Source organism: Hibiscus syriacus, unplaced genomic scaffold, assembly GCF_006381635.1.
Source record: "Hibiscus syriacus cultivar Baekdansim isolate YM2019G1 unplaced genomic scaffold, ASM638163v2 tig00109948_pilon, whole genome shotgun sequence".
In the NCBI taxonomy this organism is placed as follows: Eukaryota; Viridiplantae; Streptophyta; class Magnoliopsida; order Malvales; family Malvaceae; genus Hibiscus; species Hibiscus syriacus.
The window spans coordinates 549,010-563,984 of NW_024062536.1; the positions used below are offsets into that span (position 1 = coordinate 549,010).

The 14,975-nt window shown below is 34.4% G+C and overlaps 1 protein-coding gene across 2 annotated transcripts; it reads right to left on the reverse strand.

Annotated features, from left to right (window-relative positions):
• Nucleotides 1-8,056: 8,056 nt before the first annotated feature.
• Nucleotides 8,057-9,042, reverse strand: LOC120210969 (nuclear speckle RNA-binding protein B-like). Of its 2 annotated transcripts, XM_039209610.1 has the most exons (2): nucleotides 8,685-9,042; nucleotides 8,057-8,654 (listed from the first exon to the last, which is right to left on the reverse strand). In XM_039209610.1, the coding sequence occupies exons 1-2, from the start codon at nucleotides 8,945-8,947 to the stop codon at nucleotides 8,249-8,251; spliced, it is 669 nt and encodes a 222-aa protein (XP_039065541.1). In that variant the 5' UTR covers nucleotides 8,948-9,042; the 3' UTR covers nucleotides 8,057-8,248. The 2 variants fall into 2 exon arrangements, with proteins under 2 accessions (XP_039065541.1, XP_039065540.1); XM_039209609.1 differs by having other exon boundaries at nucleotides 8,057-9,042.
• Between the last annotated feature and the right edge of the window lie 5,933 nt (nucleotides 9,043-14,975).

Below are 14,975 nucleotides of genomic sequence, written 5' to 3' on the forward strand. Positions count from 1 at the left end.
AGCTCCTCATACCCAATTTATATGACACATATGGCATCACTTGCCTCGTTCCCCAATTCGATCATTATCTCCGCCAACTCTTCTTGAGTCTCCTTAACTCTCCTCATTATATCAACAGAGATCATATGAGCTCTACGGATCACTAACGCGGTTTTAATCTCATCTAACTTTCTTCGTTCCATAAAACCCATCTCATGTATGACAGGCACTACAACTTCTTTCTCTTCACCTCTGTGAGAGCTTGTTGATCCACCATTATACATGCAAACCATTCTCTTTAGTTCGACAATACCTCAATACCTGTAACACAAATGAGGTACTAACGTGCCTAAAAAATAGCACCACTATGCTAAATTCATAGCACCTATGTGCATTAATTAACAATTGAGAACCTCTGTGCTTCGATCGACAAACTAACACCTCTGTGCAGTTAAAAATGATTGAGCACCTATGTGCTTCAGTCTAGAATCTGACATCTCTGTGCTTTGGGATGATTGAGCACCTATATGCTTCAATCTAGGATCTGGCACCTCTGTGCAGTAAAGAAACAATTGTGCACCTTTGTGCATCAATCTTTTAACTGGAACCTCTGTGAATTAAGAAACGATTAAGCACCACTGTACATCAATCTGTAAACTAGCACCTCTGTGCATTTACCACACTATTTCACCCTGCCTACTCCACACGCTAGAGCACTTGGCGTATGGTCAGGTCATCCTGCCTACTCTATGCATTAAAGTGCTTGGCATGAACACTTTCCACCTTACCTGCTTAACATATCAAAGCGCTTGGAGTGAAGTAGAAATGAAGAAACTCAAATAATCTACCAAAATAAACCATTTTGGCTCTGATACCAAGTGTCACGAATATAACATCTCGGTCTTGTTGTTATGTCATGCGACACTTGAATGGGATAACTCGTAGACAAGTCAGTCTTTCCCAACATAGATTCATGCCTCGAATTAACTCGTCACGAAACCAAGTTACATTGGTTAAAAATTATCCCTCAGTTCTTTACTCAATCCCACAGTATCATATCTGAACAGACAAGCCACACATTAGTCCCAAGCCATAATATAATTCCCAAAGCCACAAGTACTCCTAGAAGGGAGATCCCGCGAGTCATAGCAAATGCTAGGTTACAACCCCATTCCTCAACCAAAAGCACGATAGTGGGCCCATTAGTCTCAAACTGTCCCTAGGTATCATCCTAGAGTGACATCGTACCATTCACTTAGTCCCGATACCCGTACACCTAGGTTTTAAATGAACCTAGGAGAATGTCGCTTACACCATGGTAACACCATATGCTAGCTCAGGGTGAGGGGGATGGTAGAGACCCAACACCATATCACTTCCCACCTAAAGAGCTAAAGAAACTTATTAGCTATGACACCAGTACACGTTGGAATGTCTGAACTGAGGGCATTACTTTGGCATGCCCCCCATCTTCATTATTCAAGTTTTTCCCTTATTCACGATATCGTCTACTCAACCCACCATCGGGTTACTATCGGGGTAATCTCATGGAAATGAGATGTCCCTAACACGTGGATAGGTGGTTGTATGGGTGGGTGCATACATGCGTGCGTGTCATTTTTACTTAAAAAACATTCAAAAAAATCGTTAAAAATGAATCTTTATAATTTTAATTATAATTATTATGTTTTAGGATAAGTTATGTGAAATCTTAAAAAAATCACGACCACGACACCTACAGTGACCGCGATAGCATCCATTATGTCCATAACTGTGATAAATACGAAGCAATAAAAAACGTGACCATGAACGCTATTTAAATCCCTTATCAAAACAGTAAAAATACGTTAAGGGCTTTAAATTTTGGTCTTTAACAATTAAATATAGTTTACTTACAAATGTAAGCCACAAAATATTCTGATTTTTGAAATCCATTGTTGAAATTCTTTTTGAAACTCTTCTAAAATCAAATTTATTTTCTAAAACTTAATTCACTATCTAAAATTACTAACCCAATTTTTCGAATCGATTTATCTAATGTTACAATTGTGATTATTACCTTTATGATCTTAGAAGATTGATAAAAATGCATGAAGTTTGTTCCTTTAACACATACACTCTAAGGTTTGGAGGGGCAAGAAAATGAGAAAAGAGAAAGGATTAAGGTAGGCTCACAAAACATGGATTGTATTTCCCCTTCTCCCATGCTTAAAATATGCTAAAATATGGTGAATTAAATGATGTTCAACTTCTTTTTTACCAAAGGTTAAATTATTAACCCTTCAATCTTCTTTTTCAATTCAAAAATCTTTATTTTCATGCACACTTATAATTGAATCCAAACTCGTTTAGTTTTGGGTTCTGGACCAACGAAATTAATTACTCTAATGTATTAATTCATTCATAGTTTGGGCCAACGTTTAATTGTTGACTCAAAGATTTAAGTCATTGTATAGAGATTATACGATTACACATTATCCTCAAAGACAATAAAAATATTAGTAAATTTGAAAATCCTTAGTTGAAAATGTTAAGGTAATGGAATATAATGATTTAGGAGTCAAAATATTGAAAATTGTATGTCTTCATTCTTGCAAGTTTTTATTTTTCAGTTTTCATTAATTACTCAAAAAAAAAACTAAAATGATTTTAATCATTGAACTTAGCATAGTTTGGTATTTGCTCCGATGTAGTGATTTTTTATTGCACATGGTATTGTGAATCTACCAGGATCTTTTAGTTTGGGTTGCATTTAGTTGTGCAACATGGCCATGCATCCCTCCGTCATAGCAACTGTTTCAAACTCTCATATCCTTGTTCTTTTAGAGACAATTTCTTTAAGGAACTTAGCATAGTTTGGTATTTGCTCGATTGCCTCAACCAATGGCAAGTTGATGTGAACTTGCTTCAAGATCTCCAAGAATTTCTTGAATTGTCATTCTTGTTTTTGTATTTTCAACCTCTGAGGGATTGGCGGTGGAATTCAAAATCTCATTTTCCCATATATTTGGAATTTAACTGATTGACTTGCCACTGTATTAGAAATTATTGAGGTATGTGGACTTGCTCGGGCATCCTTCGATTTATCAATATAAACTGGGGTAATATTGTTGGATGTATCTTATTAGACAGGGGTATGCTTTACTGGTTGAGTTCTCCCCGTGGGCTGTGTAGAGGTTTTTAGTTAGTTTTCATCCACTCCGGGTGGTGATTACCTTACACTACTCATGGCTTACTCCCTTTGCGATCTTAGCATCGTCGGGTAAACCATCTAGTGGTATGGTGTTCAAATTCTAGGCAAGTTGTCCGACCTGTGTCTCCAAGGATTTCAAAGATGTCTCTTGGTTCTGTAGTCTCATCTCAGTGTCCATTGAATCAAGCTGGTTTATTATGGCGTTACGTTGGACTCCTCCACTTCTAATAGTTAGGAACTGATAATCATTCTTGGTAAGATAGTTCATAATCTCCATTTCTTCCTCCGGTGACTTGTCGAGGAGTATTTCATTTGTCGAAACATCTAGCATAATTCTTTTCAGTGTATTCACTGAGTTGTAGAACATCGTCACTTGTGTCCATACTGGGAATCCATGCATGGGACATTTGTGTAAAAGCTCCATATATCACTCCCAACCCTCGTACATGGATTCATCATCTGTCTTCCGAAAGAAGTAATATCGTTATGCAATTCAGTTATACTTATAGAACTATATCTAGCAAGGAAATCAAGAAATATATCCACCCAAGATTCTAGAGATCCGGATTGGATATTATTCCACCACAATTTAGCCTTATCCCTCAGTGAATAGGGGAATAATTTCAGCCTTAAGACATCCTCATGGACTCCTTATTGCTTGAATGAGTTACAAATTTCTAGGAATGATTTGAAATGTTATCTGATTTAGACCGTTAACATCCTCAATTATGTTGTTGGTCCACCAATTTGATCGATTGTGTTGATCATATTAAACATTATTAGTTTTAATTTGAAGTAGATGGTTTCTATTTCAAGTGTAACAACTCCTGAATTTAGACCGTTGAGATCTTCTTCTAAGTAGTCTCGAATGGGCATGTTCCTCGATTGAACATGTCACTCGACTAGAGCTCCTATATCCCTTACTTCGGCTTTCTCGTTACCAATAGCATTAGAGTCTCTAATAGGATCAACGAGTTGGTCTCCCATTACTGCGTATTGCATTCTTCTTCTTCTATGAAAAGCTCTCTCGATTTCGGGTTCAAATGGATATTCTGGCGATTTTGATCTCGACCTGGCCATACATAGATGCAAAACCAAAATTTGTTAGCTCCTTGAATCTGAAAAGAAAGAAAAAGAAAAAGAAAAACAATAATACTAATATTTAAGGTGCAAGAAATAAAAAATCAAAGTCGATATTGCCAATCCCCGGTAACGGCACCAAAAACTTGTTGCGTGATTTAAGTGCTTCGCAATTGGTGCAAGTGTACACATCGCAAGTTATAGTGTAGAAAATACATCGTCTTCACAGTGATTGGTGAAACTCTGTATCCTAACTTTTTTGCACTGTAAAAAGAATTAAATTAGTAATAGTAGGAGTGTGAATAAACAAATAAAATAAATGAGCAAGTAAATAAAAGTAGAGTGATATCAAGTGAGATAGCAGGTCGGGTTATCGGGAAGTGCAGTGTGAAAACCGTTTGGATAGTCTGGGTAATTAATTGCCTTTACAACTCGATTTCCTTGACAATTGAAAAGGATTCAATTGTCGTAGCAACTGGGTTTCCTTCTTCAAAGCTCGACAGAGCGTTCTTTAATGCCTTCTTGTTATTCCGAACTCGAAGGACTGGTCAATTATACATGCCTTGGTGATACATCCATACGTTAACCATGGGTGAATAACAATCGATCTTGCGCTCCTTTTAACGGTTAAAATCTTAATATTATCCCTAAGATGGATTAACCTTCACTAAAGTTTGTTCAAATGAAGATCATGCTCATTCGTTTCTTGAATCTAACTCTCCTGATATTAGATAAATGGATAATTCTCAAGATCCTCTCCCAATTCACTTGAAATCAATTAAAGAACTAAGAATGAACAAACTTTTAATTGAAACCGCAATCAAGAACTTAAACAAATCCAAGAGTTTTCACAACCACAAAAACCCAAAAACCCAAGCCAATTAAATTTAGTTCATGGTTGGGTGCAAAATAAATACAAGATAAAGATTCCCCAACAACATGAATCAAAAAGAAAAAGAAATAAAGACGAAGATTGTGTTCAACTTTTCTCTCTCTAGCAGCCCCTTTTCTTGTGTGTTTGGTTCTTGATTTATAGGATAATATTAGGTCAAACTGGTTGTTGATGATGATGCGTTTAAGTTGGAATAAAAGAGAGAATAAATTTTTTTTATCTTTATTCTAAAACTCTTTGCAAATTTTACTTCCTTATCTCCTTAAAACTCTGCGTGGAATTCCAACTTTTTAGGGCTCTCCTTTTATTTGACATGATTATCTTGATGAGGTGAATTTATCCAGTCAACATTATCATGCACAAATTAACACACACCAACAATATATTTTCCACAAAACCAACCAAAATGCAATATCAAACTTAACTGTGAAGGAAACCATGAAATCATGCATGAATAACTAATAATGCAACTAGACTGAATCTAAATCTAACAATAATTATGGGTAAAAGGATAGAAAATATAGCACTTTTATACCCTTAACACTCTCCCCTTGCTCATGCAATAATCAAAATAAGCATAACGAGTAGTTAACTCGTTTTTAAAACTTAAGGGAGCACTAGAATGATTTATATAACTCAAAACTCCCTAAAACGAACTGAAATTTCCAGATTTCATGAACCCCTCCTAAACCCACTTTTTGATGACTCAACCAAAACTTATGATTAGGGACTTGAATTGAAGCTGGGATGGAAGAGACTATAGTTCTTACATTGGTTGCTTCAAAGAATGCTTGGAAACCTTAAAGTTCAAAGCTTTGTGTTGTGCTTGGAGATGAGGAAGATAAGGAAGAGAAGAGAAAGAAGACAAGCTTGAGATGAAAATAGGAGGAATGGCCAGACGTGATATCATGCTTCATAAATAGAAATCAACTTTGATTTCAAATAATGGGTTAATTACTCACCTAGTCCTTCCATATTTGGGTCAATATTTAAAACTCCCTCTTTAAAGCTTGTTGGGCTCATAACAAGCCCAAATCAAATGTCACTTGGGTCAAACTCTCCATGGTTTAAGGGGATTTATTCTAAGGTCCAAATCAAATATACCCAAAATTTCTAACCTGGAATTTGGGGCGTTACGTAAAAAGTTTCTATTTTGGAGTGTTAATTGTTTGTTAACTAATTATTTTCATTCATGGAGGACCTTTTTGCCCCAAAACGAAATGTTGGGAGCCAAAAAAGACTAGGAGTCAAAATGATCATTTTGATAAAAATTGATGGCTAATTATGATATTATGCCCAAAATAAAGCGTCCAACTATTTGTGTGTGTGTGTGTGTGACCGAATTGATGTGTAGATCCATTGGGGTGTAATCGAGTCAACTTGCTTCAAACTTTGGGATTTGATGTTTCAATTGGGTTCAATCAAACATCAACTTTTAAGTTTGATTACGATTTAAGATATAATTCAATTAAATCCGTTTAACGGTTTTTGTGTTAAAGTTTAAACTCGAGCTCAATTAAGTTTATTTATACTCTAATACTTATAATAAGGATAGAAATATAATCAAACAATATAGAAAATATACATATTAAAATTAAAAACCTCGATTAGTCTCACAAACGGTTCAAATAAAATATTATAATACTTGAATTTGACTTAATTTATAATTTAAACTAATTCGGTAACTACCAATCCAAATTCAAGTCAGAACATAAATAGCCTAGGAGCAATGATGTCTTTAGTGGATCCCTATAAACTTCGTTTGTACTTCCATTAAGTTGCTTTTAAGTACATTCATAGATTAACTAATACAAACTTGCCATTGGCTCTTGCATGAGGACGTTAATTGACATTCGGTTTGAATTATTTGAATTTCATTTATTGAATTATGTTGGTGGTAGTTTTAAATATTTAAATAAAATGCCTTCGATGGACCACTTCTGTCCAAAAAAAATCTCATTCATTCTTGATTTCCTTTTACAGCCTCAATTTGGACTATAAATTGCAGTTTTAATGTGTGTGAAAACTAAAATAAATTAAACTCATAAGATATGTGACTATTTTAAAAAATTTATTAATAATATAAGATAAATTATAAAATAATATCTATTTAGAATCTTTTTTAATTATTGATAATATACAAATACAACTATTTTAATTTAGAATCTCTAGGCTATTTGTAACTATTTTAAAGCTAGAAACACAGGATTTTGCAAAGTAGAAAGACAACGATACAAAAATGAATTGTTAATGCCTTGGAAGTCGGAATTATATGAACATCCCAGCTACATGTGAGAAAACTAACTACGTAAATTGCTTATTTAATCACCTAATTATCCCTTTAATTTAATTTCGGTCACCTAACTATAATTTTTTAAAATCATCACCAACGTTACGTTTTGGTTGCGTTTTGATCCTCCACCATTAAAAAAACAAATCTGCTAACATGATATTTTATGTGTGTGAAAATGATATGATTAAAGAAGATCATACACAAGAAAAATTATGGGTGCCTCATTAAAAACCTCCCTAAACCTAGTTAGAGGAAAAGAGTACACCCGAATCCTTAAAGCATCAAATACAAAACGACAGAAATAAAATCAGCTAGACGATCCGACATCATTTATCCGTAGTAAATTCATGGTTTCCTGTGGAGGCCTCTCCATTTAATGAACCCCAAAATATAATCTTAATAACTTTTTATTTTTAAATTATGTCATATTACTTTATGGTGATATGTTAACATCGTAATTAATTTTTTAATGACGGATAATTAAAACAAAACCAAATGGTAATATGATTGATATTTTGAGAAAGACGATTAGGTTACCACAAACTAATTTTGTACCGAACGGAAAGAAAAAGGGTATGACAGTAATTTTGAGGCAGAAGACCCGCCACAATAAATTCGGAAGAACAATTCAAGGATAAGGAAATTAAGAAGTTTCGAACCTACCACAATAAACAAAAGAAATTTCCGGTTTAGTACTTCACTTTCACCATTAATTCAAGTTGCAGAAAAATACAACTAACATATTCAAAACCCCATAAATCCAAGGGAATAGAATCTCTATTTCTATATCTTCCTAAGGGGAAAAAATGCTTTAAAGGTCAAAGAAATTGTTGAAAAGGTCTATTGATGGAGTAGTAGGAGATGGTATGAAATAAGGTGAAATGTTAAAGCTTGAAGGACTAGGCATGAAACTACCTTCAATGAAATTCCTATTCCCATGAAGAGCAGGGCTCAAATCATGGAAGAAACCGATAGAGTACGGATCGGACGGTGGTGAGAAGAAGCTCGGTGATATCCTCGGCAGTGAGGTTGGCCCAGGTGATAAAATCCCAGGCAGGAAACTTGTCCTTTCAACCCCTGGATTCATCTCTATGCCTTCCACAAACCCATAGTTTTCTTCATGAATCTGTTGTTTTTTCCCTTCTGCGGGTGGCTTCGTTTTCTCTATTGTGGCGAACCTGGCTGCCGGCGAGATTACACCGCTGTTAGTATCGTTGAATATCGGTTGATTTGATATGGACGACGACGATGACGATGTCGAGCCTGTGAGGCGTTGCACTAGGTTCATGAAGTCGCTAGGGTTTGTATGGATCACCTTTGGTGACACGGTGTAGATGATTACTGGAGGCCTTATCTGTTGTGGTGGTGGTTGTTGATGATGTACTGGTTGTGGTGCCAATGGAGGTTTCCTGATCTGGTACGAGTCCTTACGGACTTTCAAAGGAGACGGACGTGTCCCTTGAAGTTCCTTTCTGGGAGATCTACTCGTAGGAAAACCTGAAGAATCCATACTGAATTTTGAATGAATGCAGTGAGAATTCAATGAAAGAGGTGAATGGCTATCAAGACAAAAGAAAAAAAAAGGGAAAGACAAGTATTATTGTATTTTCCAGCTAAGACAACAAGTATTTAAAGAGAGCAAGTCAATGGAAATAAAGTTTGGCAATCAAATGATTTAGTAGACTTTGGCTACTTTGTAATGGATATGTTTTAGAGGAAAAAGGCATCTGGTTTCGTGGTATAGGAATGTTTGAAATTGTCTAAGTTTTTGTCTTGTCCTATGAACCGGAAGGTGCCATTGCTACTTCAGACCGAGCACTGCTGACGTAGCTTGTGCATGTTCTCTCATTTTCTAGATTTTTATTACAAAAACCCATGAATTCAAATTTGAATTCAAGTCAAGTTCATCACATGAATTCAAAAAGTTTCACAGTTAAATTAGGGTATATCACACTATTGGTTACCAAATTATTAATTTTTTTCTATTTTGATCATCGACATTTAAAAAATTTAGCGAAAATTATGATGTGACTCGGCATAATAATAATTTTAATCCTTGAATGGGCTTAAGGAGATTCGGACCTAAGCCATGCTTAATTGCTAACTAAGCCGAACATATGTTTCATGATTGACAAAAATACAATTTCGTTTAACTCGGTTGGTAGAGCACAAGGCTCTTAATCTTGTGATCGTGGGATCGAGTCTCATGGTGGGCAATTCATAATTTGGAGGTCTCCCACGGAAGCTGCTCTCAACCTGACGTTGGGGACAGCCTACTATCCTACCTCTCTCTTATCCCATTACATATGGGAATAGGGTCAACTAATATTTAAGTCGGGATTGAATCAGGATTCTTAAGAAAAACATAGAATTAGGTTAGAAGGATTCAAATATAAGACAAAAGCAAGAATGCAATGCATAACAGTTGGATCAAGTCAAGCAATTGTTATATGGTTGACCAAAATATTATTTAGCTTAAATTGTAGTTGATACAAAAATTCTATAATTTAAAGCAAATTTAATATATATACCCACCAGTCCACCATTATTAACAATACCATAAAAATTACATGTTTTCTGTATGATTTTGACAATCTTAATATTTATATCCACGATTTATAAAGTTAATATATTACTGAGTTGTATTACGTACATTAACTTATATTTATTATTTTTAAATCAAAACAGAAAAATTGTGAAATTAGTTACATGAAATCGTTACGAGTAGACTTTGGTACAAACCAAAGTCATTTAATTTGCTTTGCCTCACTCCTAGATTAATTTAAAACTATTTTTTATTATAAGAAAATAAAATATATATATTTAAGGAAAACCAAAATCCAGGCCATATTTTCTTTAAAAAAATTTGTATCAACAAGGGTCTAAGCCAAATATTATTTTTTTCAATCATGCAACAAATATGTTATTTGGTTCGCTGGTTAAGAATTGACTCATTGTCCAGGTCTTGGGTTTAACTCCCCAAAAAACCAATATCATGTTTTCCTTACAAATCTTGTATCGAATTATATTCTATAATTTCACCCTTTGAATTATTTAAAATTAAAATAAGGACCACATTGATAGATTTTTAAATTAATTGGGTTTTTTTTAATTTGGAAAAAATTGATAGAATATACAAATGTTGATGACTAAAACTATTATTATATCAAACCGTGTTATCATCTCGATTAATCTTTTAATGGATGATGGCCAAAGTAGAAAAGAATCATTTTTTTCGTAGAAGATAACATCAAACTTGAATTTTATATATATATATCATTTAATTTAAATAAATAAACTTTTTCACCTCTACAACATATAAAACCATATTTTCATAAATTGTGGCTTTGTCATTTATTTCTTACCACATAAAAATTTTCATCACCCACTTCCTACTGGATGTGATTAATTGAATATAACTTTGTTAATTGCGGTTAGTAAAATGTTTAATTTTTAATTTTTAATTTTTAATTTTAAATAACGAATCAGATCATGATATAAATTTTAACACCTTTTATTTACTAATTTTCTTTTCAGAGTACGTACCACTTTGGAAGGAGCAATTAGAATGTGGTTAAGTGTTATACAAGTGCATGGAGCCAAATATTCAACCACAAGTATTTATCTTGACTGGGTTTATATTCAATTAATCATGTTTTGTTTACTTATTTCTTCTGTGTAATTTTAAAACTTTACCCCTAACATCAAATATTTTCTCGTTTTAATTAATTTTTCGATAACTCGTTCGTCAATGTATAAACAACAACCTAGCAACTTCCTTAATTATATGACCACAATGCAATTTTCTTTGAGTTTTGATCAGATCCCTATGTAATAATCAGATTAATTCTATGGTAAACTACACAAATGGTACTTAGATTATAAGACACTACTTTATTGAGTCGTCCGACTATCAAAAGTTATAAAATAGATTCTTGACTATTCGTATGTTCTAAACTCGTCCTTTTCCGTTAGAAAATTGACGGTTGTCTGAGCTGAACGTTAACATATTGATTGAGATATGATAAAATTTAATTCAATAACCATTTGAGTTGTAGTTTGTGGATCGACTCTATGTTTACATTACGACATCGAGCAAATGATTGAAATATTGGGCCGTTGAACCAGTTCTTTAAAGCAACGACAATGTCAATAAACATTATTAAAATAGGATTTTATCATATCTCAATCAGTAGGTTAACGACAACTTAGACGATTGTCAAATTTTTAACGAAAAATGATAAATTTAAAACATACAAATAATCGATAAATCATTTTATAATTTTTAATAATCAAAAAATTTAATAAAATAATATTATATAATTGAGATATCATTTACATACTTTACTTCTAATTTCATAACACAAATGATTAAATTTTATATAAAAAATCTCGATACAAAAGCATGTGAATAGAGGAATGACAGGTACCATCACGAAGATTTGACTTTTATCCTGGGAAAATTAATGAGAGAGAGAGAGAGAAGTTGAGAAAACCATTTTTATAGCACTCATTTGGTAGTGGTTGGAATTCTGATATATTTTACTGCCCTCTACATTTTATACAACATACATAAAGAGGAGTGAATGACCTAATCAAGCAAGTAAAACGTTTTAGGCAGCAAAAAGATAGGGTCCAAACTAAAAGTTTGACTTTAGTGTTCCATGTTTTTGTTTTTTCATATTCATTGGATTGCCCAGTCAGACAGATTAGGTAAGCTTTACCTGACGGCACCTTTAATATGTTATTATCAGTTTGGTTATTATTTAAATAATAAAATCAATAAAAACTTTTTTAAAATATTGGATGGTAAACGAGTACAGTTTTGTGGATTTTGCACTGTACTCGTTCTAATTTGGGCGGGGATAGGTATAATTTGGGCGGGTAGTGGGCGGGTGTGGATTTAGAAACTAATACCCGTCACGGGTAGTGGGCGGATAATGGGTTTGAGACATTACCCACCCCGCATTCGCCCGCCCACTTTCTATTATATATGTAGGTAGTAGTGAATTTAAATTGGAGCGCTCTCAATTGGAGGAAATAGAGAATGATGATTGTAATACTGGAGTATTAGATGTCACAAGTATTGCCTGAAATTTTAGAAGAGAAAATAACATCAGTGACCAAAAATGCCTTATAATATACGATTTTAACCAACTTTTTTTGGATTTATCAAAATGACCAACTAAATCGCAATGCGATCGATAATTCGCAACGCAATCTCCGGTATCGCAAATCAGTTTTCAGATTCGCAACGCGAACTTCGACTATCGCATTGCGATTTACATATTCGCATTGTGGTAGTCCAAGTTCGCGTTGCGATAGTCGAAGTTCGCGTTGCGATTTTCCAAATTCGTTGCGATAGTCGAAGTTCGCGTTGCGATTTTTCAAATTCGTTGCGATAGTCGAAGTTCGCGTTGCGATTTATTCCAAATTCGTTGTGATAGTCGAAGTTCGCGTTGCGATTTATTCTAAATTCGTTGCGATAGTCCAAGTTCGCTTTGCTATTTATTTCAAATTCGTTGCTATAGTCCAAAATCGCAATGACTGGTGGTATTGCATTTGTTTCTTAAGAATTTTATCTAAAAAGATAGTATTCACGCGGTCGTGTCGAAGACACGTACGACCACGACCACGACCCGAGACGAGACGAGACGAGACAGACGGCGGCGGCGGCGCGCGAGAGTCCCCCTTGTTCTCTATCACTCAACAAGGAAGTGGGAAAGCCAAGCCTTAAATATCATTCCCAATAGTGTTTCCAATACTATGTGGGATTGAGCATTACCAACACTTGTTTCCAATACAATGTGATTATTCAGGAAACATTTAATAATCATGCACCTTAAAACAACTGAATCAGCAACCAATTGCATTAGTATTATACGATTAAATATGTCATAATTAAAAGTCAATCTACAATCAATCGCGATTATTGCAATTTTAAGCAAAACATTCAAAAATAATATCACTATTTAAGGCTCAATCCCACATAGTATTGGGAACAAGTGTTGGTAATGCTCAATCCCACATAGTATTGGAAACACTATTGGGAATGGTATTTAAGGCTTGGCTTTACCACTTCCTTGTTGAGTGATAGAGAACAAGGGGGACTCTCGCGCGCTGCCGCCGCCGCCGTCTCGTCTCGTCTCAGGTCGTGTCGTGATCGTGGTCGTGGTCGTGGTTGTGGTAGTGGTAGTGGTAATACGTGTCTTCAACACGTCCGCGCGAATTCTATATTTTTAAAGAAAATTCTTAAGAAACAAATGCAATACCACCAGTCGTTGCGATTTTGGACTATCGCAACGAATTTGGAATAAATCGCAGCGCGAATTTGGATTATCGCAATGCGAATATGTAAATCGCAATGCGATAGTCGAAGTTCACGTTGCGAATCTGGAAACTGAGTTGCGATACCGGAGATCGCGTTGCGAATTATCGATCGTATTGCGATTTAGTTGGTCATTTTGGCAAATCCAATGGTTAAAATCGTATATTATAAGACATTTTTTGTCACTGATGTTATTTTCTCATTTTAGAATGTTGTGCCAAAGAACAAAAATATTATGTGTTTGTCATTTATGTTTATAAACTTTAATTATGTCTTTTATTATGGTGTTTTATGTACTTTAAGATCTATATTAAAATTTAACTCAGATAATCCTTGGATTATTTTATTATGTTTCTTAATGGATATGTTTCTTAATGGAAATGTTTTTTTTATGTTTGTTGCTTATATATAACTTAAGTTTGCTTTCATGCGGGTCTAGACGAGTACGTCGCTAGTGGGTAGTGGGTGTGGGGATCGATTTGAGAATGTACCCGCGTGGGCGGGTGTGGATTTGAAAATTTGTACCTATCATGGGTGGTGGGCGGGTGGTGGATTGAAAAATATTAGGTGGGTATAGGGATGGAGGAGGGGGTATCCGCACCCGACCCGCCCGTTTGCCATCCCTAATTATGTTTATCTAAAATATCAATATTTTTTAACATTTTCGGTAAAGTGTCCAACAATAATAAAACTTATAGAAAAAATAATAAAATTGGTAGAAATAATAATGTTTCCGATAATTTTTTACCGATTTTGTTATTTAAATAATAACAAACCGTAATATTTTTTTAGACATATATTAAGGCTACCTCACGTTATCATTTCCCTTCAGATTAAACTATTGGCTATTTTCCAAATTGGTAATAAATTTGCTTCTGTTGTAAAAAAGATAAATGAAGTAAAATAACAAAGAAAGAAAGAAAGAGAAGTTTGTATTATATGTTTAGCTATAATATTATTAAAGATCATTCATAATAAGGTAAATTATACAAATACTGGCTCTTTGATTTTCCCTAAAAATCACATTTTCGTAATATATTTATTTATCAGACACATTTTCAGATATATTTTCTGATCTAACACCCTTTGAAGAAAGGTGCGGCTCATGCACCGCTCCTTACGCTGATGTGGCACCACGTGTTGAAAGGAGTGGCCCATGCACTGCGCCTTGCGTCATATATAAATATCAGGTGTTAATTTCGTAATTTTT